The following is a 24,015-nucleotide window of genomic DNA, read 5'->3' as shown; positions in this document are numbered from 1 at the left end:
ATTTATACTCCGCCCATCTGGCTGGGTTTCCCCAGCCACTCTGGGAGGCTTTCAACAAAGTATTAAAATACAGTGGTCTGTTAAACATTAAAATCTTCCCTAAACAGGGCTTCCTTCAGATGTCTTCTAAAAGTCTGGTAGTTGTTCTTCTCTTTGACATCTGGTGGGAGGGCGTTCCACAGGGCGGGTGCCAAGGTGGAAGGAAGGATGCGCGTCCAGCCGCCCGCCCCGGGAAACTGCTGAATGGAGAATTCGGTCCTGCAACTCGATTAGGATTTCCGCTCGTGATTTAGGGCGGCCTCTTTACGCAAAGGACCCTCCTGCTCCAGCCCAGCGTGCGCCCTCCCATATCGGAAGGGCTCTTCTCCTTGCCAAAGCAAAAGAGGAGCGAGGGCATCAGGCGGCGGTGTTGAGGCGGCTGCTCTCGGAACTGCCCGGCTGCCATGGGGGCTCTAGCGGCGATCTGGGGCTTGCTGCACCCTCTGCTCGTGGCTCTCCTCGCTGTCTTTGTGTTTTATTGCTGCTACATCAAATCAGTCCACATGAAATACGACCACATCCCCGGCCCCCCCAGGGCGAGGTAAGTGACCGGCCGGAGGAGGTGCTGGGTGGGAGGAGGGCTGCCTAGAGAAGTTTCCCAATTGGGGTCGGCGGGCAGGTGGTCTGCAGTTGTGTGGCTGCGTTAAAATGATCATTCCGGTTTCTACCTGTGCTCTTAGGGCTCCTTTTTCTTTCTCGTGTTGCATCACAATTGAAAGTTGTACAACTTGAATTGAAAGTTGTACAACTTCCAGAAACAGTGCGTTTAAATGGGCATAAAATTTAAAAAAAAACCCACCAATGAGTGTTTCCTAAGCAATTTCCAATTTTCATATGTTATTGGACATTGGCTGCTGTCAGTCCCAACCAGCGTGGCAATGGTCAACAAGAGTGCCCTTATTTAGGGATCCTCAGGCAGGCAATTCCACTCTCCCCACCCCACGGTTTCCTCCTCTGCCAGCTGACACATCTGGCTACAGAACATGATGGATTTTCATTAGGTGTGTGTATGTGTTGGAAGGGGTCTATTTAGGTTGGCTTTCCCACCTCCAGGATTGTGGCCGCATTCGCACCATGCATTTAAAGCAGTGTTCCTTTCCCTAAAGAATCATGGGAACTAGTTTGTTAAGGATTCTGGGAATTGCAGCTGTGCGTTCCCAGAATTCTTTGGAGGAAGCCATGTGCTCTCAACCTGTGCTCAACACATGGTGTGGACCGTGACCCCAACGTTAGGGCCGGCCCTGTTTCCCTGTCTTCTGTCACTAGTGAAGCATAGTGATTTACGGTGTGAACTACAAGCTGGGAAGTTCTGGAGCCACACACTCTCCTGGCACCTTTGTGCCAGTCACTATTCTGTCAGGCTCAACCCCATATTTGCAATAAAAGAATAAGAGTCCTGGCCTATCATACTGGTTTGTTGCAAGGATTACTGACACAGAACTTGTCCAGCCCATGCATGAATGACCCCAGCAATACACAGGAGGGGGAAAAAACCCACCATTCCTCCTCCTCATGCTCTGCGTGCATGCATTTTTTAAAAAATAGGGGTTTTTTTGAAATCTCAACATAACAATTTATCAAACACATATCATCCTCATTCCCCCCCCCCCCCCGTGTGCATGCATTTTGAGTCTCTGATAGTTTCTGGGGATACATGTACTTTTGTGGATGTTTTGATGGCCCCTGGGGATACATATCTTTACTGTGGCTTTCTCAGTGTGTATATAGCTTCCCTTGGAACTGGGTCATTATGTTCCTTGTTATAAGAATGCATTTTATTGTGAAATTGGTTGTTGAGGTGGCATAGGAATTCCTCCTTACTTTGACCTTGGTATTCGACTCCTGTAAGGAGCACCAAAGGTTTTCATCAAGTCATGCTTGACTTTTCTTAACGTTGCAGTTTTTTCTTCGGTCACCTGCCACTCGTATGGGGAATGATTAAAAAGCAGGAAAATTATTTCGATCTCTTTAAGCAGTGGTAAGTTATTTTGCGTATTCAGACAGCTCGAAATGAGAGGCTGTGCACTGCATTTACTAGACCAGTGTAGTTAAGACTGCTGGCTGATTTATTTTTCCAGTCCCTCTTTTTAGTTTCCAATTTCCTGTTTGCTTTTGGGGGTGCTTTTTAAAGATGCACTAGAATTGCTATTCAGGGCCCTCCCCTGAGCTTTTAGTTAAAAGCTAAACCTCTCATTTGTACTTGCGGGTCTGCATCTTGGCTGTGCACAGATACGTAAGTACATGGTAAACCATATAAGACACCATGTAGCACATAGTCTGACAACTCACACGCTCAGGGGTGGACCACGGACTGTTCAGTTTTGCTGTCTGAGGTGAAAGGGGAAGGCATGAGCTGCCCACTGCCCAATGTCCACATTCCCTTGTTGCCCCAGCCAAAGCCTCTCTTACTGGCGTTGCACAACTAAGGCTCCTGGGTTCTTGCAAGAAGCCCCTGTTGCACAATCTTGCTAGAACTTGGAAGCCGCAGCAGCTGCTTCTCCTTTCTCCTCTGGTGGTGATGGTAGCAGGAGCGCATCCCTGGGTTATTATTCAATGGTCACTTTTTGTCTTCCTAGGGCTGAGGAATATGGACCAGTCCTGCGTTTAAATGCCTTTCACAAAGTTGCATTATTAGTATCAGCCCCTGAAGGAGTAAAGGTACGCTATGAAACATTATCTCTCCCAAGACTGAAAGCGAACGTAGTATAAAAAGAGAAAATGGAGCTCAATTTCACAACTGAAATGGCAGATGTGTAAATGAGCAACTCAAATGCTATTTTGGGTATTGGAATTGTCCGTTCCTCACATGCTTCAGTCAGGCTGTCCACTGTTTTTTTCAAAAAGGCAATATATATATATATATATGTTTTTAAAGCACAGCACGAACATTTATGCATTCTTCCCTTTTAGTTGTGTTTTCATTTTTTTAAGTAACATTTTTATCCAATTCAAAATTATTCTAGGGGTGGCTGGCTCTTTTGAGTTGAGTGGGGGGACATCAGCTAGTCAGAACTGTGTACAATTTCTGCTTTAAACTTGTAGAACAATCTACAAGTACGTCTCCACAGCAGAGGAATGGGTATGTTTTGACTAAGTTCAGGAAAAGTGCTTCCAGTTTAGGCCCTCACTATCCTAAAAATAACTACAATATTTTGTATTTTAATGCAATGCAATCTTTGGCGATCACTCGTAGCTGAGTAAGATTGTCTTCCATAAACACGGTTTTAACAATGAGTCCGTAAGTGGCTGTGGAGGCCAATTCTGGATCCACACGTCCTTCCACAGTAGGGACATTGGTTTCCGGGTGGGAGTTGATTAGCGCGTTTCTCCCTTGCATCCTGAGTTCGAGTGTCTTCAAAGCCCATGATACCTTTGGTAAAGGCTGTTCTCCAATTGGAGCGCTTGCAGGCAAGTGTTTCCCAATGAAATACAAGCAAATCCCCTATTTCCGCGGGGGTTGTGTTCCAGGTCAAAATGTGCATTGGCCGAGCACACAGAAGCCTGTCTCATTCCGTCCCCATTCCTCCCTCTTCCAGGTCCAAAAGGACCCATTCATAACGGTTGCATGCCAGTTGCCCATGCCTAAAATGGTTGCTACCTGTACAATACAATAATATTGCATGTAACCTAAATAGGAAGTGTATTCTTCTCTCTGAAATGGTAGTATCTGAGAAAACAATGCCATGCTGGCTGGTGCTAATGGGAACTGGAGTCCAACAAGCTCTGGAGAGCCACAGCTTGGCCACTTTAAAGCTAATCTAGATGGGATTGCATCAACCCTGTCCCAAACTGAAGCTTAACTGGAGGCTAGCATTCTTGACACTAAATGTTTCTTTTTAAAAATATTCCCTTGAAAATCTATAGCTCTTTTCCCATTATTATTTTTTTGTATGTGTGATAGTACTTTATATAACATTAAAGGTACGTACTGGAACATTGACTGAACAGATTTCATCTTAGGTGTACTTGACATCACCAGAATACCCAAAGGACCCCATGGTATACCGTGGTCTTCATGATATGTATGGCGTAAGGTAAGTAACATATGGGGTAAAGGTAAAGGGACCCCTGACCATTAGGTCCAGTCATGACCAACTCTGGGGTTGTGGCTTTATTGGCCGAGGGAGCTGAAGTGCAGCTTCTGGGTCATGTGGCCAGCATGACTAAGCCACTTCTGGCGAACCAGAGCAGTGCACGGAAACGCCGTTTACCTTCCCGCCGGAGCAGTACTTATTTATCTACTTGCACTTTGACGTGCTTTTGAACTGCTAGGTTGGCAGGAGCGGGGACCGAGCAATGGGAGCTCACCCCGTTGTGGGGATTCGAACCGCCGACCTTCTGATCAGCAAGTCCTAGGCTCTGTGGTTTAATCCACAGCGCCACCCACGTCCCTTAACATATGGGGTAAAACAATCCAATAATCAGCCAAGGCTATCTGTTTTCAGAAAGTGAGTCAAAGCTACTAGCACGAGGTTAACATGAAACACTCTTGCTTAATTCAGATACTGTATCAGGCTGCAATAAAAATTACTAGGAATTGGGAAGGCAAGCCAGCATGAGCCTGTGGCATGTTTATCATCCTCATACACACCTTGAATAGCTATCAGAACCAAGTTTAAAAAAAGACCCAGCAAAGGAAGAATGGGTACAAAAACTTATGGAATATGCAGAAATGGCAAAACTTACCGGAAGAATAAGAAATCAAGATAACAAACTTTTTATAAAAGAATGCAAATGGTTTATTGAATATTTACAGATAAATTGCAAACAAATAAAGACTTCGGCAGGATTATTGCAATAACATGCAGTTTCATAAGAGTATGTATTTAAAGAAGATGAATAAATGAGCAAATTCAGTTACAGTGGTACCTCGGATTACATACGATTCAGGTTACAGACGCTTCAGGTTACAGACTCCGCTAACCCAGATATAGTACCTCGGGTTAAGAAGTTTGCCCCAGGATGAGAACAGAAATCATGCCGTCACGGCGCAACGGCAGCAGGAGACCCCATTAGCTAAAGTGGTGCTTCAGGTTAAGAACAGTTTCAGGTTAAGAACGGACCTCCAGAATGAATTAAGTACTTAACCCGAGGTACCACTGTAATTTGGATATGCAGCAGATATAAAAAATTTAAGGAACCGCAGAAAGAGGGGGAAGGAAGTCAAGTTTTGAAATGTCGAAATGACTGTATCAGTGAAATGTATAGGAAAATTGTTTAAAAAAAGAACCAAGTTAAACAAACAAACAAACAACCCCATGGCCTTTAGAAGCAAACTAGAGCATTCCCAGAGGGGGGAGAGGAATAGAACCATGACCTCTGGAACCAGGCGTAAAATAATGCTATTTTTCTGTTGCTGCCTTTTTCAGATTTCTAGGGCAGGGCTTGTCAGCTGTTCTTGACTACAACCATTGGCACAACCAGAGGAGAATCATGGACCCGGCCTTCAAGCCAACGTGAGGCAAAAACAATTGTTTGAAATAGGCTGCCTGTTTCTCTTCAGGAGATTCCGTTGGCCTCAGTCTGTCTTGCTAAACGTACAGCTCATTCTGAACGGGTTTACTGTGAGAAGCAAATCTTCCCTTCGGTTCAGTGTTCCTTTGTTCCTTGTGACAATGTCCAGAGACTTTTTTGTTACATCCTTGTAATTATGCTGGTTGGGATCCAAACCCAGCGCAGGGTGGGCCAGTTCTGAGGGGGGGGGAGCAGCAGGTGGTCACAGTGGCACCCCAAAAACTGTGTTTGTTGACTTGTGTAAAATAAGGGTAGAATGTACTACGTGGATCAGGATTAATTTCATTCTGAAGTTGGTGTAACTGAAAGCCCGAGGGCTATCTATCGCAAGTGACTGTCAAAGGGAAAAATAGCCCCAATGCATGTTTTCCAGAGATAAATCATTTCAGTTGATGCTGTGTCATGCAAATGTGCAAGAGTTATAGCACAGTTTTATGAAAGAGCAGCCTCTTAGCCATAGCTGTCAACTTTTTCCTTTCCTTTTCCCTTTTCTTTTCCCTGTTCTTGCAAGGAATCCTATTCGAAATAAGGGAATTTCCCTTAAAAAAGGGGAAATGTTGACAGCTATGCTCTTGGCAGGGTGGTTCCCTGGAACATTCTCCCCTCATAAGCTTTATTTATTTCATTCCATTTACGAACTCCGTCCAAAGAAATATTTCAAAGCAAATTAACCATAAAAGCAATCACAACAATTTGTTGTATAAAAGCAGTTAAAGCTATTTTACACGGTAAAGCTATTTCATTATTAAGAACAACTTCAAAATATCACATTAAAATGCCCTTTAAGCCAATATGGGCAGCACCTGTCTAATCCATAACGGAATGGAGTTCCAAAATGTACACTGTAATAAAGTACTCTCTGTGTCCATGCCTCTATGTGTTGATAGTGCTGTTGTAATTCTTCTGAAAGTGCTGAGGGCCTTCTAAATTCTTTAGACGTTATGGATTGTGCCGTTCTGTTTGCAGCCTTTGTGTCTCTGCTTGTCTCTCTGTTTGTTTCCATGTATGAAGCTTGAACCCGGAAGGCTTGTCTCAGGACCCACTGTACAGTCCCTGTCTGAAACGCTTCCTAAAATTAAGTCACCGTAATTCCCTATAATGCCAAACACAGATGGACTCATAGCTATAGTCTGGAAGCGAGAGGGCCAACCGAAACAAAGGTAGCACATTCTGCATGTAACATAAGACTCCCTTGATAATGATATTACTTTGTTAACTGAGAAACAAATAAAACCAAGAAATGGTTTATTAAGTACCAGTGAGTTGCTAGGAACAATTAAATGCATTTCCTGTGTTGCATTTCCTGCATTGCAGGGGGTTGACTAGATGACTCCAACTCTACAATTCCATAATTCTATGAAATGTATTGAGCGCTGATTGGTGAAAAAGGAGGAGGGAATTGAGTTGCCTGAGTTTATTATGACTGGAGGGAGATATTAGAGGTTCTCTTTCCCCCTGCTATATTGAGAAGTTTCAGGCAAGAGGAAAGAATTAGGATACAATTTCGCTTTCTGGCTCACCAGACCTTCTCTCCTTTCCCTGCCCCTGAATCTCTCAAGTGCTTACATTTACTAGTCTCAGTGTCAGGATCGTTAGCAATTAATTGCACAGTGTAGGATGGTTTCAGGACGATGGAGGAGTGTCATTTGAGCTACGAATCAATGGCAGGGAAAAGGCTCAGGAATGTGTGTTTCCATCAGGGCCAGATTTGGGTTTGATGAGGCCCTCAGCTACTGGAGGTAATGGGGCCCTTTATATCTCCAGCTGTCCTTTGTCAACAACAAATTGTCGCTTTTTTTGTGTTGAATATATGCTATGTGGTAATTTATGAACCTAATAGGTATCCAAAGCCATTTGCAAATAACAAAATAGAAACCTACACAACACAAAACACTGTTGCTGTATGTAGGTTTTATTTTATTTGTTTTTTATCTTATATTTTGGAAATGTACATCCAGGTTTTTTCCCTTTAAATTTTTTTGGGGCCCCCAAGAGAGTGGGGTCCTAAGCTATAGCTTGTTTAGCTTATATGTAAATTGGGCACTGCTCTCGGTATATATATTCTCCTGCTCTGGAGTGTAAGACCCTAACCAATGGCTTTAAGTTACAAGAAAGGCGATTCCAACTAAACATCAGGAAGAACTTTCTAACATTAAGACCTGCAAAGCAGTGGGACAGACTCTCACGAGAGGTGGTGGACTCTCCTTCCTTAGGGGTTTTTAAGCAGAGGTTGGATGGCCATCTGTCATGGATGCTTTAGCTGAGATTCCTGCCTTGCAGGTGGTCGGACTAGATGGCCCTTTGGCCCTCTTCTATGGGTTCTTTGGGTGGATGGGAGGGCTAAGGGATATCCTCCTTCTCATTGCCTTCACCAGATCTGTTTTGTACAGAATGCACAGTGTGTTAACATGTGTGTGCTTGTACTCCTGAGTGTCATACGTGTGTGTGTGTGTGTGTGTGTGTGTGTGCGCGCGCGCGCATATGTGGATGTGCATACTTGGGGGAAACTTGTGCCTGCATTTTGTTCACAATGGATGGCTCCAGCTTGCGATTATATTTTTGTTTCATTGACATTTGTATCACTTTTTGATTGTCCAGTTACTTGATGGGGATGATGGGAACTTTTAATGATGTAGCAGAAGAGCTTATGGAGGTGTTGGAGAAAAAAGGCACTGGAGCAAATGGAGTGGATGTGATGAGCCTGCTGAGACGCATGACCTTGGACATCATTGCAAAGGTACTCGCCGGATGAATTTCTCAATTCCATTAAGGAGCAGGGGACGCCTCTTAACACAGATGCCAACACACTGGGCCACAGCCAAACACAAAGTGCAAAGCGTAAGTTTAATAAAGGAATGCAAGAGGAAAGGGCTGAGAATCCTTCGGATATCCTGGCCCCAGATTGTTTAGGTTATTAATGATCAAAACCTGAACTTTGGAGGCCCTCCTCTTAGCAAATGGAACCACCTGTCTCTTCTGCAAAATCAGGGAATGTAACGGCCTCAGTTGGCATGAAAGAGAACTGACAGCTCTAAGTAGCACTCAGAACTTTGACAAATCTTCTATTTTATCTTAATGTTCATCAGGTGGCTTTTGGCCTAGAATTGAAGAGCTTGCATGATGACCAGACTCCTTTCCCTCATGCTATACTTATGGTTACAAAAGGACTGAGCACTTCTCGCATTCCTTTTTTTCAGGTCAGTGCAGGCTTTTCTCAAACACTCTCCCTGTCCGATGCTGAAGTTATTGCCTCCCAAGCTAATTCAGAATGGGGGGGGAGGGGGTAATGTGAAATTCTGAGATTGGACTTCTTTTGCAGGAGTGGTTGTAAGTTCCAGGAGTCTCAAAATGGGGACCGTGACATTGGGACCCTAGTATCTTGGGCGATATCACTATGAAATCTTCCTTTTGCTTCTTAACTTTTCATTTCACTTTTAATTTGTAAACCCCCTTTCTATATTGCTATACACAAGGCAGTTTACAAGCTGAAAAGGCATCAAAACATTCAACAGAGATCACACACCTTCTAACAAGCTGATCCAATACAAAGAAGTCATAATAAAAACATAACTTTGAAAATAAGCAACTTATATCAAAGTAATATTCAATAATAGTAAACAACCAAACTGAACACCAGCAAATAATAATTAACCAGAAATTCAATCTTAACACTTACAATAAATCATTACTAAACTATCATCAAGAAAAATAGCAGCAAGGCACCATGCATAAAATGCCAAAATACATACAAAACCATGTAATTTATTTTTCTATTAATGTAAATAAAATCCCTGAACTCTTCCTGTGCTGCGTTTACGTTTTATGCTGGCATTCTCATATAACAATGCCTATTATTTGTGCAGTATTTGCCATGGAACAGGAAAGTAGTTAAAGAGATTCAGGAAAGCGTAAGGTTGCTGCGAAATACTGGGAAGGAGTGCATTGACCAGAGGCAGAAGGCCATGAAGAATGGAGAAGAGATCCCATTGGATATTCTCACTCAGATACTGAAAATGCAAGGTAATATACTCTTAAGCAGTTCAAATTATGAAATGCTCTGGGGTTGCTTTGCTGTAGCCCCTAGGGTATTGGGATCCAGATGTTGTTGTTGTTTGTTGTTGTAGCCATTTAGTCGTGTCCGACTCTTCGTGACCCCATGGACCAGAGCACACCAGGCACTCCTGTCTTCCACTGCCTCCTGCAGTTTGGTCAGACTCATGCTGGTAGCTTCGAGAACACTGTCCAACCATCTCACCCTCTGTCGTCCCCTTCTCCTTGTGCCCTCCATCTTTCCCAACACCAGGGTCTTTTCCAGGGAGTCTTCTCTTCTCATGAGGTGGCCAAAGTATTGGAGCTTCAGCTTCAGGATCTGTCCTTCCAATGAGCACTCAAGGCTGATTTCCTTAAGAATGGATAGGTTTGATCTTCAATATACTGGTTCTTAATAAGCAGGACTATTTATTGCATAATTCTGGTATTTCTGATGAGCTGTGGGTGGGTTCTTGGTGTGTTTTTTTTTTTGTTTTTTTTGTTCCTGTGATGTTTGCTTGACTATTGAGGTCACATTTCCCCATCTACATAATATCTATATTGTATTTTTGGAATGTCTTGGAATTTGCCCACCTTCAAAGAGGTGTCTCAACCTTGTGCTTTATTGTCTGTCTCGACAGATCAGGAAGGGAACTATGACGAAGAAAATTTGCTGGACAATTTTGTCAACTTCTTCTTTGCAGGTTGGCAGATGTTTTGCTTTTTGAAATTAAATATACAATCACCCCCCCCCCATGGACCGAGGAAGTTCTGCAGGCAGAAATGGGCTTTTTACATGTCCAACCAATGTATATGCTGATTAGTTGCCTTTTCATCTGCAGTGTGGGCCCTGTATCTGTGGGCTGCTTTTTCAGACAGATCACCTCAAAGCAGTTCATAAAACATTCACTTGGGCCCAGTTGAACTAGCTGGATTATATTGAGCAGCTAGTTTCCCTAGATGGGGAACCTTCAGTCTACAGGCCAATATTGACACACCAAGTGGTCTAATTTGGCCTGTGCAGCCATTTTGCCCAGACAGCGCCCGTCTCTCCATGAGTTGTCCTAACTTGTGACATAACCTGATGGTTGGGAGGACAGAGTTATTATATCCTGCCTTGACTGTGCACCTTGTTCCTAGCAAGGAACAGGATCATGCAGGCAAGGCAGCAGGGTTTAATCCCTGCTCATCAGCTGATGAGCAGGAATCAAAACTCTTTGCATTTATTTGCTAAGTGAACGTGTGCGCCCATGGTGGGATGGGTGGTGGCCACAGCTGGAGAGCCACCCCCACCATCAATGCTGCCACCTGCCTTATTGCTTAAATGAGAAGCAGAGTTGCTTCAAAGAGTGCACTAAGCTCTTAACAAAAGAGTAGCATTTTATTCCAACTACAACATAGTCAGAACATAGCTGACTTGAGAGGTAAATAGCGAGGAACACTTCCACACCAAACTACTCAAGTTTCTGAAATTGTGATATTTAGTTTTATTCCTATCTCCCTGCCCTACCCAATTAGATTCTCTATCCTGCAGGTCATGAAACCACTGCTAATCTGTTGTCATTCACCATAATGGAGTTGGGGCGGCACCCTGAGATTGTTGCAAAGTAGGTAAACAGCCTTGTCTGCTTCGTCTCCTTTTCATTGTTTCCTTAACTTGTCTGTGATTATAGTTTCAGCAGATTGCAATGTCTTGTTTTTATTTTTTTAAAGGTTTCTGACTTGTGGGGCTGTGGAGAGGAGAATAGTTCACACCATGTTGTTGTTGTTGTTGTTGTTGTTGTTGTTTTGTACATAGGAACAGTCCTGGCCATGTTTAAATACTTGTCCATATGGACACCTGGAATGTATGAACCAGGTCATGGTTATTGTCATCTGCAATTAATCACAGCCTGTACAGGCTTAAGAATGGCTATTGACTTTGCATCTGGGATTGCTTGGTTTTATCCATGCTAACTTTTATCCATATGAGCAAGTACAGTGGTACTTGGGTTACAGACGCTTCAGGTTACAGACTCCGCTAACCCAGAAATAGTACCTTGGGTTAAGAACTTTGCTTCAGGATGAGAACAGAAATTGTGCGGCGTCGGCGTCTGGAGGCCCCATTAGCTAAAGTGGTACCTCGGGTTAAGAACAGTTTCAGGTTAAGAATGGACCTCCAGAACGAATTAAGTCCTTATCCTGAGGGTACCACTGTACCAAAAGATGGTCAGGACCATTTGTACAAAAATGACCCCTAAGACCTTGCATACTCAAAACAGTACAATCATCATCCCCAGCCACTCTGGGCTGCTTCCAGCAAAATATAAAAAAAAATAAGATGTCAAACATTAAAAACATCCTGATGCAGGGCTCCCTTCAGATGTCTTCTAAAAGTTGTGTAGTTCTTTATCTTTTAAAGCACAGTTACCATTTGCCCATCTGATTCACGTGATTATATGAATGTTTATTCCCTCCAGATTGCTATTTTCCTTGTAAGAAAGGAACAGCTGCCGATAATATCAGTTGCAAGAAAATATGAGCAGTCTCTTTTAAAAGATGTAGCCAATATTATGCAGTGGTCCAGTTCATTTTTAGACTATCTGTCTGTCTATCTGACAACCATTCTTTCCCCAGTTAAACTCTTGCAAGCGGGGAGTGAAACGTATGTTTTTACTGAATCTGCTAAGTGCTCTTCCAAAATGACTATACCACTCTACAAATGTAAGCCGTGTCTTCACCTTAAGTGTAGTCCCTTGGACCTCAGTCCATCAGTCCATTCACAGTGGAACCATTGACCATTTTGCCAATATAAGGACAATAAATCCTGATCTTTTCAAATACAGAAATCTTACCTTTTAGCAGAAATGATCAGTGGTCATTATTCGACTAAAGCTTCTCCTGTTTTTCCTTCTTAGGCTTCAGGAGGAAGTAGATAAGGTCATTGGTATGAACAGAGACGTTGTCTATGAAGATCTTGGGAATCTCAAATATTTATCACAGGTACACGTGAATAACAAAGCCACAGATAGCCTAGAGCTCTTCCGCATAGTCCTTGCTGTGCCTTTGGGCAGCTGGAAAGAATAACACGTTGGTTTCCAAATGAAACTTAAAGCCTAGTTCTTGGTATCTTTCTAAGCAAAAGATGTCTCAGATATGATAAGGAAGATGTTCCAGGATTCTTGCAGAGAAATCTTATAAGAACTTGTAACTGTTGTGTGAAATCTGAGCAGCAATGTTAACACAATGTGATACGTCTCATTAGCCAAAATTTTCAACATGGCTATGTGGGGCTTCCCTTGAGGCTAGCCTGGGAACTGGTGCAGAATAGGGCAGTTAGGTTGCTGAATGGAGTGGCCTATCACAAACATGTTACACATTTGTTCAAGGAGGTACACTGGTTGCCAATTTGCTACCAAGCCACATTCAAGGTGTGACTGAGATGGAAAGTTGAGGTGCATATATTATTCCACACCACTCCTAACTCGGTTATCAGTGTGAGATTCCAAGGGTTGCAGGCTCTCTTTGACCCAGTGTCTATGTTTCCTTTTGAACAATGAGGCACAGCAGAAACTGTGGCGTCATTATGATATATGGTTTATTTACACAAATATACAACCTGAGTCTACCATGGCGGGATTTCCAGCATTACATTCCAAGAGATTCTGGCTTCTGCCCTAGCCACAACATTGGATTCAAAATGGACATCAGCATGCTGATTTGACTCTCTCACCAGCACACCGCTTATGAACTCTGCTCCTTTACTCCTTACTGCCATTCTAAACTCTAACTTTCCCTAAAATACTGGCATTGTCTTTTAAACTAAACCCTCTGTTGAGGGAGGGACCAAACCCACACACCTGGAAATGAGATTTGCCCTTCATCCTTTGTGTCACCTAAATGGCCCATCCCCAGGCTAACACTCAAAAGGAAATTACCTGCTTTTACGCTTGACTTAATTACCGTAAATGATTAACAAGGTCTAGCACATGGTTTAAATCAGTTTCCCATCATCCCTCACTAGCAGAACCAGTGGTTAGGGATGATGGAAACTGTAGTCCAAAAACAGCTGGAGACCCAAGTTTGGCAAACCCTGGTAAATACACACTGGGTCTGGCCACCAGATAGTTATGCAGACAATTAAGAAAAATTGTTCCATAGTAGTCATCTGGTAATCCGTGTTAATTTTTGAATTTTTATTATTTTAAGTTTTGTGAACCACTTCCAAACAAAACAAAACAAAATGGCGGTCAACAAGTATGTCTTATAAATATATAAATCAATTTTCAACCTCTCAGGTTCTCAAAGAAGTCTTGCGGTTGTATCCGCCGGCTGCAGCCACTCTGCGCTTGTCGGGAAAGGAAAACGTCATTGAAGGAATCAGAATTCCAGAAAACTCCTCCCTGATTGTGAGTCTATTGAATGGATATGGCCATGAGTGGTTATCTTGGACACAATAGCCTTCAATACCAAACCTGTCTAATGGCATCACTAATACCTTCTCTGTATTAAAAGAACAACACTGGTTGTTCCATTTTATTCTTAGGATATATGCATGTCATATCTCGGTGGAAAGGTGATGGACAGGCAGTAACTGTTTTGGTAGTATTGCACTTGTTGGGTGTTAACTGTAGTCACTGTGGTCTGCTAGAAAGCTTCACCTGCAAGTTAGAGCGTGGGGCTCTTAATCTCATAATCATGGGTTTTAACCCCACATTGGGCAAAAGATTCCTGCATCACAGTGAGTTGGACTGGATGACCCTCACTGTCTCTTCCAACTCTATAATTCTATGATGTTTCAAAGATCTCGGAAACCTGACTACATGGAATTGGCAGAAATGACTGGCAGAATCCGAGACCAGGGAGAAGAGATGGTGAAAGAAGACTGGAAGAAATTTAAAGACTATTTACAGAAATATTGTAAAATTAATGAATGCTAGAAGGATGTTGGATAGAAACTAAGTGGTTTCCAGCTGTAATGCTTTAAGAGATAGGAAAAAAGGTTTACAAATGGGTAAAAGCTTAATGGTAAGGATTTGCTGAACTAACAAACTGAAGTGAAATACAAAAAAGGGAGGTATGAGGAGGTCTGGGGAAATAAGCGTAAGGAAGATATGTTATGGAAAATTATTTGTTTTTTAACTGTTTTTATGTTGTATTTTGTATTTTGTTTCTTTTTATTTTTCATTTTCATTGTTATATTTTAAAAAAAGATCTCGGAAACCTGTTCCACAGTAACTCGGAGCAGGCCTTTCCCTGTGGCTACCCTTGTTATGTGAAATAGCGTCCCTGTCGTGATACAACGAACACCCACTACCTGCACTTTCGAGAAACAATTGATGACATTTTTGCTCTGGCAGGCTTTCCCAGCTGCATGAATGGGTCTTTGCCAGGATTCAACAAAGAGAAAACACATCCAGCAAATGCCATGGATGTGATTTGAGCAGTATGAGCTTGCGTAAAAGATGAATGCCTGGGGAAATATGTCTGGATGTAATGAAAGCATTGCAATCAGCTATGCATTTGCCTCTTTTTGAAGTGTGCCTCTCCTCTTTGCAGTTCTGCACCTATGTCATGGGACGTCTGGAAAAAATTTTCCATGATCCACTTGTCTTTGACCCTGACCGTTTTAAGAGTGACCAGCCAAGGTGAATGTGCTATATTGTTTATTTTTACCATGGTGTGTTTACTACTAAGAAACCCAGATTTAAAGCAATGGTTTGTTGTTGGCTTACAAATCTTAATTTGTTTTAACTGCTGCTTTGCATTAAGTGTGAACCCACCTCACATACTTACCAAGCTACAAAGGCGCAAGGCAAGAGCAGCTGGAAGACTAACCGAACCAAGGTTTGTTTGTCTGCAGAACAACTCATGATCAACTCATGATTTGTTAAACAAACCATGGCTTAGTATTATGTGAGAGCTAGGCTAGCAGCAGCCAGCCCAGTCTTTGAGATCTGCAAGGAGGGCTTACTGATCACTGTACAGGTCATTGAAAGAAGCCTTACGTCATGAACATTTCTGAAATTTCCTACCAGGCCTCCTAAAACCCTAAGAATTAGCTTTTTTTGGAGATTTTTTTTGTTTGCTTTAATGTTATCTGCATTGCAAATTGCCCTGTGGGTTTGGCAAAGAGCCGTCTATTAATATATTCAATAAATGATAATGCATATCATTGTAAATACTGGGAACCTGGTGAATGTTGGCATTTACTGGTAATTCTTAGGATTTTAGGAGGCCTGGTAGAAAATGTCAGAAATGTTCATGACCTAAGGCTTCTTTCAAAAGGAATCTTTTGCCCAATGTGGGGTTAAAATCAATGTCCTGTACTTGTATGGCATGTGTGCATTTACTGACAGTGCCTCATTGGCTTTAATATTTAGATTTAAATGCCAGATGTTTCTGACATCTCCATGAGTTTCACAATATCTTAAGAGATACCAGTTAGTGCAACTCTTATTAAAGTTGCAAAGTGAGCAGATATAAAAAGTTGAGGCTTCTCTGAAGTCTTCAACAGCACCTACATCTGGAGAAATTAGCACAAGGAACACTTTATAGCATACAAATAAGTATTTTTCCGTCCTAATCCCTGCAGTCCAAGCTGCTATTAAAGACGCAGGAATCCCAACACCTACGCAGGACATGTCAATAAAACCACTTTAAGCCACTTTCTTTTATTATTATTATTATTATTTTAGGCATTACTATTGCTATTTCCCATTTTCCTTGGGTCCTCGTTCCTGTATCGGAGAGAAGTTTGCAATGGTAAGCAAGACAATTACTCTTAAAGGGGCATTTAAGGCATTTGATGCAATCTGTCCAGTGTCTGCAGCATATGGGGGGGGGGGCTGTGTTAAATTTATAACAGAAATGGTAGGGTATGGTATAACAAGGGTTTATAGCAGCAGATTTTCCAACTGCACAGAGTCCAAGTCATCCCACACCAGGGACAGATCTATATTCATGGTTTTTAATGTTAAGGAAGGGGTATGGAATAATAATAACAATAATAATTTATTATTTATACCCCACCCATCTGGCTGGGTTTCCCCAGCCACTCTGTGCGGCTTCCAACAAAATATTAAAATACAATAGTCTATTAAACATTAAAAGCTTCCCTAAACAGGGCTGCCTTTAGACCACAGCACCACCCACATCCCTTTAACGTTCATAATGTGTTATTTAAATGTGACAGCAGAGGGTGATGCAGAGCAACCAGCGGCAGGGAGACAGCGTTTTGACGGGTGGGCGGGCGGGGACAAACAACGTAAAAAATGCTTTAATGAACAAGTATGCCCTGTGACGTTTCAGAACCTATGAGAGCCATTTTGTGCTGACACCACCCACCACACTATCAATATACTAGCTGGAGTATGTGCCCTTTGTCTACAGCTGGCACTCTTATGTCCTCTTTGTCCATATGCTTAGTACCCACTCACTGTTTTGTTTTTGTAACAGATGGAGGCCAAAGTAGTCATGGCCAAATTGCTGCAGAGGTTTGAATTCCAGCTGGTTCAGCCACAGAGCTTCAGGGTTCGGGATGCTGGCACCCTGAGGCCTTACGATGGTATAGACTGCAGACTGAAACTACGCCATCAGTATGACTGAATGTGCTACATCGCAAAATGCGTTTCAGAATTTCTGTGGGGCCGCATTGAAAGTGTGTTTGTGTGTGTGAAATTACTTTTAATCTCGATATATACCGATAGCAAAAGAAAAAATAATAAAAGAGTTCTGAAATCTATAGGCTTTATTTCAAAGACCCAGTCAAAGACCCAGTCTGGCACCCACAAACCCATGTGCATTTGCATGCACACAGGCTGGGAGCCTCAGTGCCAGGGGTCAGCAAACTTTTTCAGCAGGGGGCCGGTCCACTGTCCCTCAGACCTTGTGGGGGGCCGGACTATATTTTTTTTTGGGGGGGGCGGAATGAACAAATTCTTATGCCCCACAAATAACCCAGAGATGCATTTTAAATAAAAGGACATATTCTACTCATGTAAAAACATGTTGATTCCCGGACTGTCCGCGGACCGGATTTAGAAGGCGATTGGGCCGGATCCGGCCCCCAGGCCTTAGTTTGCCTACCCATGCTCAATGCCATGCCTCTGGAGGCTTCACCCAATGCAAAAAACCTGGCCTGCCCCCCCCCCCAATAGCTATGACACTGACCTCCCCTTTGACATATATGAAGCAGCCACCATCACTTGTTTCAGATGTCTTGTAAAGATTTAGCTTTTTGCCCACGCTTTCCTTTACCCATAAAAGTGGACTCTGTCTATGTGGTTTTTTGTTTTGTCTTGTTTTTATTTGCTCTTACTGGTTTTTATATATTGCTATTTTATTGGGGTTTAGGTAGTATTTTTGTTTGCTTGTTTGTTTGTTTTTTAATACTGTATACTGTATCATGTAGAGATTTTTAAAATGTTATGCAGTTACTTTTAATTAAATGAAAAAATGAAAACAATGGATAACGATATGGTGTTGGGTACTCTTTAAAAAGCAGTGAATGAAACGCAAAAGAAAGAAAAGGCAACTGTGGAAATACCCAGATCTATAATATTGGGCTGCAGCCAACGTTCTCTGTCCGCTAGTACAAAGGGGCATTTGCAGTGCTGTGGAGGGCAGGGGGGGGGTACTGGGAGAAATCAAGGAGTGCATATGTCAGTGTTCTCCCTTCTCACTGTACTCAAATGTCTCCCTCTTCCATTCCTCAGCTGCTTTAGGTGAGAGAGATAAAAGATGTGGAGCCCTCAAATATTTCATGGTAACTTCACGCAATGCATTTCACTTCTGGTGCCTTGTGTTGTCCTCAGCATGAAGTTCCCCAACTCAATGTAGTAATTTAGAACAAATATTTCAAATGATAAGTGAATACCCATATTGGTACAACTTCCATCAATGGAACCTTCTTTAACTGAACAAGCTAAGTGACAGGTTCTTTCTTAGGATTCTATTCATCTTTGTTTGTTGTAGACATCCATCTGTCTCAAGATGTCACTGAAGTGACTTCCCTGGGGTGCAAGCCTCGGCAGTTTGTGTGGAGTTCCTGGGCTGCTCAGATGACCTCCCTCTTGGCCTCACTGATGTGATCCAAAGGGAAGCAGAGCAATATGCTTGGCACCAGCTTGGCTGCAGGAGTTGCCAGGAAGGAGGTGTACAAGGTGCCACCCAACTGTCTTAAAGACTCCACTCTGGATTTGTGTTGGGTTTACTCATTGACCTTCTCCTCTCCCAAAGATATCCTGCAACACAGGAGAGGTTTGAGACCAGAGTTTTCCTTCTCCTAGATGGGCTACCTTCCCAGTTTGCCAAGCCCCATCTGCCCCTCATTTCCCTCTACAGCATGTGCAGAAACCACCTCCTTAACTGTTAGACCCACTGTTGGTCTCATCCTCTCAATCTGCCAGAGCCTCTCTTCACATGCAGGGGAAGTCCCTAACTCGCCAAGGGTTTAAGGCCTATTGGCTACCCTCACCTGGTTTAGCTGTCCAGTTGAAGCTGTTCCGGGGTGTGGTTGCTGTTGCATGCCGACAGCTTCTAGAAGCCACAGGTGAGAGCCAAGTGCAAGGTGGAGACCAAAGGTGGACAAACTACCTCAGAAGGAGCACGATGTGTTCCCCATCAGAGGTACTGTCCCTCCCTTAACACGCCATGCAAAATACCCCAATATGTATTATGGCTTTTTAAACCATGCCAGAGATGAAAAGAACAAGGTTGAAATCAATAGGTCCAAGCTATTTATTAACTGCCCTGTGTATAGAAATTTAGAAAGGTGGTATACAAATTAAATGAAATGAAGGTCAGGAATGTGGTCCTCTTGCTGTTGGACTCCAACTCCCATATGCCCCAACCACTATGGCCAATGGTCACATATAATAGGAACTGCAATCTAACAACATCTAGAGATCCACTGACTCTCCATTTCTCCTGTATCCAATAATCAAGGCAGAAGTAAATCATACTTTATTCTGGAATCTGCAGTGAGTGCCCGGCGCTGCTCAGGAATTCGTAGAAACCAAAACGTATTTTGATTTTAAAATGGATAGTATAAATTGTGAGTTTGGGCCCTTCAGGCCCCAAATCAGGCAAAGTCACACCAAGGCCACGTTTCTGCCTGCCATCTTGATTCAAAATGGCACCCGGTGTCCAGGTGTCTGCAAAGACTGCTGCTCCCACCTTGGGAATCCTTGTGCCACGTTAGACAGCAGTATCTCAAGCGGAGGCTGAACTCGTAGAGAACAGACAGACAGACAGACCACTTTTCATAATAAATAGTAGATAAAAGTAACAACCATAGTAATACTGAACAAGTATGTCTGGGCTTAGCAATTCTGCACTGTGACTTCCCATCTTTATTTAAAGGCTGACTCCTTTTTGCTATTACTCTCAGCTGTGTTAAAAGAAGACTTGAAAGGTAACACCATATTGAATCACCAGAGTTTTCTTCATCCATGTTAGACAGCACACACCTATCTTTGTAGCTGTATCCTATTGCAAACTTAGGGGATGGGGAAGAATGACTTTTATGCTCGACCTTTGAGCTGTATTGTTCTAATTCTCAATTACTGTGATTGCCTTCCGTTGAGGTTGCGTTTCACCTAGTTAATCATTTCTTAGTGAACCACCTTTGGACAGGAAAAGGGAATGAAGAAAACATAAGCGTTTTTATGGCATTTACTCCCACATGGGGTAGTGACAGCCATCAACGTGCATTGCTTTAAATGACGACTAGGCAATATCATGGAGGATGAGGTCATCAGTGGCCGCTAGCCATTATAGCTATGTCCTACTTTTACTGTTGGAAGCATTATGCCTCGTTGGCTACCAGTTGCTAAGAGCCATAGATGTGAAGAGAGCTGTTGTGGTCAGATCCTGTTTGCAGGAATCCCATGGGCATCTGGTTGGCTCCTGCAAGACAGGATACTGGACTAGATGTGGATACTCAGTCCTCATTGGCCTGTTTGACACATTTTCCAGCTTCATGCATCTTCCTTCCTTCCTTCCTTCTTTCCTTCCTTCCTTCCTTCCTTCCTTCCTTCCTTCCTTCCCCCCCAGGGGGAAGAGGGCGGTGGTGCAGACTCCCGCCCCCCCAAAAAACACACACTCCAGTGTCTCCAAGAACCAATTCTTCTTCTTCTAGCAGGGAAAGAAAGGGAGATTCCTGGTTGCGGATTTCCCCTCCTGCTTTGGGAGTGTTGTAAATAAAAATATGCCCTTTTCCCTTATGGGGTATCCAAGAGCCCATATAGAGTCCTTACATAGGTTCCCTATTGGTAGGAGAAAATAACAGAGGCCAACCAGAGAATATGGAGAAGCAAAGCAGCTAGTAAGCTTGATCTTTATTGATCTGTTGCAACAGGGTACTCCCCTCACACGCAGGAGAGGAAGAGGACCCAGAACAATGGCCCGCAAGGCCTTATAAAGACTTTTGAAATTCCCCTTCTCTAGATCAGGACCACCCCCAGAAACATTATGCATACATCACAGAAGGGGTGTAACCTAAGACCACCCCTCAGATACATCCCACCTACATCACAGAAATTTAAATGTTGTTTTTCTCTTGTCCTTGTTTATCTCCTGTCTAGCAGGTTACTTGATTGGATTTTCTGGGGAGCCTGGCCATTCTTTTGTAGTGCTAAAATACTTATTTCCTGGGCCAGGTCACAGGCTCACACCTTATTCAAACACAGATTAAGACAGGATTTGTGAAGGAAGAGACAATGGGGAGGCTTTTCCATTTTTAACCTTGCAGAGAAAGGATTTGGTCAGTTTAGGAATCAAAATGGTTCCAGGTTGGCTTTCCTGTACTGATCTATGTATGTGCAGTTATGAACATTACTATATATCTAAGACCATAAAATTCCTATCACATTATTCCCCCCTTTGGGGCTAGAATTTTTCTTAAAAATTTTTGCCCCACAAATAATAACATCGTATGTTGTAAATGGATGTGTTTGTATAAATATATCATAAAAATAACACATGTTGCGTTTTGCTACTAAATTACTTGTGGCATTCTAACACTTTGGGAGAGACCATTTACTCAATAGTGTTCTATGCTTTACACCTAGCAGGAAGGTAAGGTCCACTAATGACTGAAAAGTGCAGTTTGTTTCCCCCCCCCCCGCCATTTTTGTGTTCTCAGGTGTCAAGGTAGCTCTTCTGTGGTCTCACACTGACATAGTGCTACAGCAACACATCCCTTCTGTTGAATCCCCTCAGGGCTTTCATTTAACCATGTCGCCTGGCATTCACCATAGCTGGCACAGGTTTTGGGCATCTCGTGAGGGAGAGGTCTTCGCCTTGGCCTTTAGCTATGGGATTTTATTATAGGCTGTGGTCTTGCACTCGCACAATGGGAAGTTGCTCACTTGCACTTAAAGGACCAAAAGCTAATTGCAGCCTGGATACACTTGCCCAATTCGAACTGAGTCCAATTTGAATTTATCTTGCCCCATGGTTCTCAACTCTTCAAACCAATCTGTTAAAAGAAAACCATTCTTAACAAGGGCAGTTGTCCAAATAAGTCAATTTAAGTCTATAAGGGATCATTCCTGCTAAACCAAAGCATATCCACCTTCATGTTTCTTAGAAGCTTCTCCTTGGTAAAGCAAGTTTTAGCACATTTTTTTAAAATGGGTAGGGAAGGTTGGCATAGTGCCAGGTGGGACAACGAATTGTGGTTATCTAAACATTGGACTACACAATAGTGTGAGCTATTGGAAAGTATAAAATGCATGAGAATTCTCCATTGGTGTGTAAGCAATAAGACATTAAACATAAAAACAGTTACACACAATATTCCCCCCTTTGTGGAAATTACACTGTCAGACACATTTCAACATTCTTACATAATAACACATAATACAAAAAAAAACTAATTAAATATCTGTTACATATCTTGACACAATTGTGATCTTTTACGTATGTATCTTTTGAATCCTGGAGCACAGTCTTAAGGTTCAAAAGTGGGAAAATGTCCTTGCAATTCAACTCCTCCCCCCTTTGTCAGGTCCACTCCCCCCTTTGTCAGGTCCACTCCCCCCTTTGTCAGGTCCACTCCCCCCCCCCGGCAGTCTATATCCTTTGAAAGAGATAGCTGTGGGCACTTTGAAAACTCTGTTGTTGCTGGTCTTGTGATGGGTTGACTGAGTTGAGGGGTTGTTGCTGCTCATCATTGCACATCTGTAGAAGTGATATCCTGTAAGGGGCAGGGTTTTGGGGTGACTTAAAAACACAGTTAGACATCAAAGGGGCAAAAGGCAAAAAGGATGTCCTCCAGTTTCCATGGGAAGCTGCAAATAATAACAATTTTAGTGGATTAAACATTTTATTCATTATCATTATTGGACTATTTTGATTGTTGTTAGCCGCCTTGAGCCCAGCTTCGGCTGGGGAGGGCAGGATATAAATAAAATGTATTATTTATTATTATTTATTATCACATTTCCATATAATTACTGTTATTATCTGCTAAGTTTGTTTGCTTTCTTTCACTTAATAAAAAATTACTCCACATGTAGAGAAAGAGAACTGTAAAAAATACAAGAAAGGTTAAAAAATAAAAAGAAAGCAAAAAATTAGATTACCAGTTAGATGAAAATGGACTTGACACAAAGACATCAGATTCAGAAAATAACTATTATTAAATAGTACAAAGATATTATCAAAACCACACATATTACTACTGGACTGAAAAAAAAAGGGAAAACAATGGGGAAAACTTAAAATTCACCATGTGCTATCCAATAAAAGAACTTCATGAGACTGACTTTCAACATGTGATGAACATGTCCCCAAAGTAAAACACACACACACAAAATGAGCTATGAGGAACCAAAAATAAATAAATGCTAAGACACACAATTAATAAGCAACCTGAAGTAACCTGAAGTAATCTGTTTTGGCATTCTAACATCCCAAATGAAAATAAAAGTGTTTCTTGATGTGACATCATCAGCTGTAATGTTAATACTGGGAAATGAGTTAATACCAAGAAAAATGAATGGCAATTTAAAGTTGTGCAGGTACCTTGCACTAGCCAAAATGACAGAATTAGTAAGAAATGCTCAGGCAAAAAGGTAAACAAATACCATTCCGCAAACAATGTTTGGTTGTGCTTCGATTAATTTAATGGAAGAACTGATAAAACGAACTTAATAAACGAAAACAGATTATTTGTAACCTAAAAAAAAAATGTCAAAGCCACAAAGAGATAGAAGGAAATCAACTAATGTAGCAGGGATTCAGACTTGTTTTGCTGAACAGAAAGAAAGTGACTGTTTGGCTTTAAGTGAAGAAAGACAAAAGGAAAAACAAATGCATTTACTTTTTATAGAGTATTTAAATCACTGTTTGCATCCCTTCATTATCATTTGTGCTGTGGGAGAAAAGAAGGGACACTCTGTTAAAAGGGAAAATTATTTCATGTGAGAGGTCTGTCAGGAAATG

General features: G+C 42.3%; 2 protein-coding genes across 2 annotated transcripts in view; both read left to right on the top strand.

The window, feature by feature from the left end:
* Window positions 1-160: 160 nt before the first annotated feature.
* LOC308591283 (cholesterol 24-hydroxylase-like) lies at window positions 161-18,025 on the top strand. The gene is made up of 15 exons (XM_081201977.1): window positions 161-580; window positions 1,940-2,017; window positions 2,616-2,697; window positions 4,000-4,073; window positions 5,409-5,495; window positions 8,152-8,290; window positions 8,640-8,750; window positions 9,417-9,573; window positions 10,224-10,286; window positions 11,117-11,189; window positions 12,480-12,564; window positions 13,860-13,970; window positions 15,121-15,209; window positions 16,260-16,326; window positions 17,020-18,025. The coding sequence occupies exons 1-15, from the start codon at window positions 444-446 to the stop codon at window positions 17,167-17,169; spliced, it is 1,503 nt and encodes a 500-aa protein (XP_081058103.1). The 5' UTR covers window positions 161-443; the 3' UTR covers window positions 17,170-18,025.
* A 518-nt stretch (window positions 18,026-18,543) lies between these two features.
* LOC308586457 (cholesterol 24-hydroxylase-like) overlaps window positions 18,544-24,015 on the top strand; it is a 46,849-nt gene continuing 41,377 nt past the window's right edge. Inside the window, exon 1 of the mRNA XM_081193118.1 lies at window positions 18,544-18,766. Within this exon, the coding sequence (XP_081049244.1) occupies window positions 18,675-18,766 (92 nt within the window). The 5' untranslated portion in view covers window positions 18,544-18,674. The remainder of the gene's footprint in view (window positions 18,767-24,015) is intronic.

Source organism: Podarcis bocagei (assembly GCF_964188305.1).
Source record: "Podarcis bocagei genome assembly, chromosome: 1".
NCBI classification, from domain to species: Eukaryota; Metazoa; Chordata; class Lepidosauria; order Squamata; family Lacertidae; genus Podarcis; species Podarcis bocagei.
Note: the sequence above shows the minus strand (reverse complement) of the source record. Positions and strands in the feature narration are given on the sequence as shown.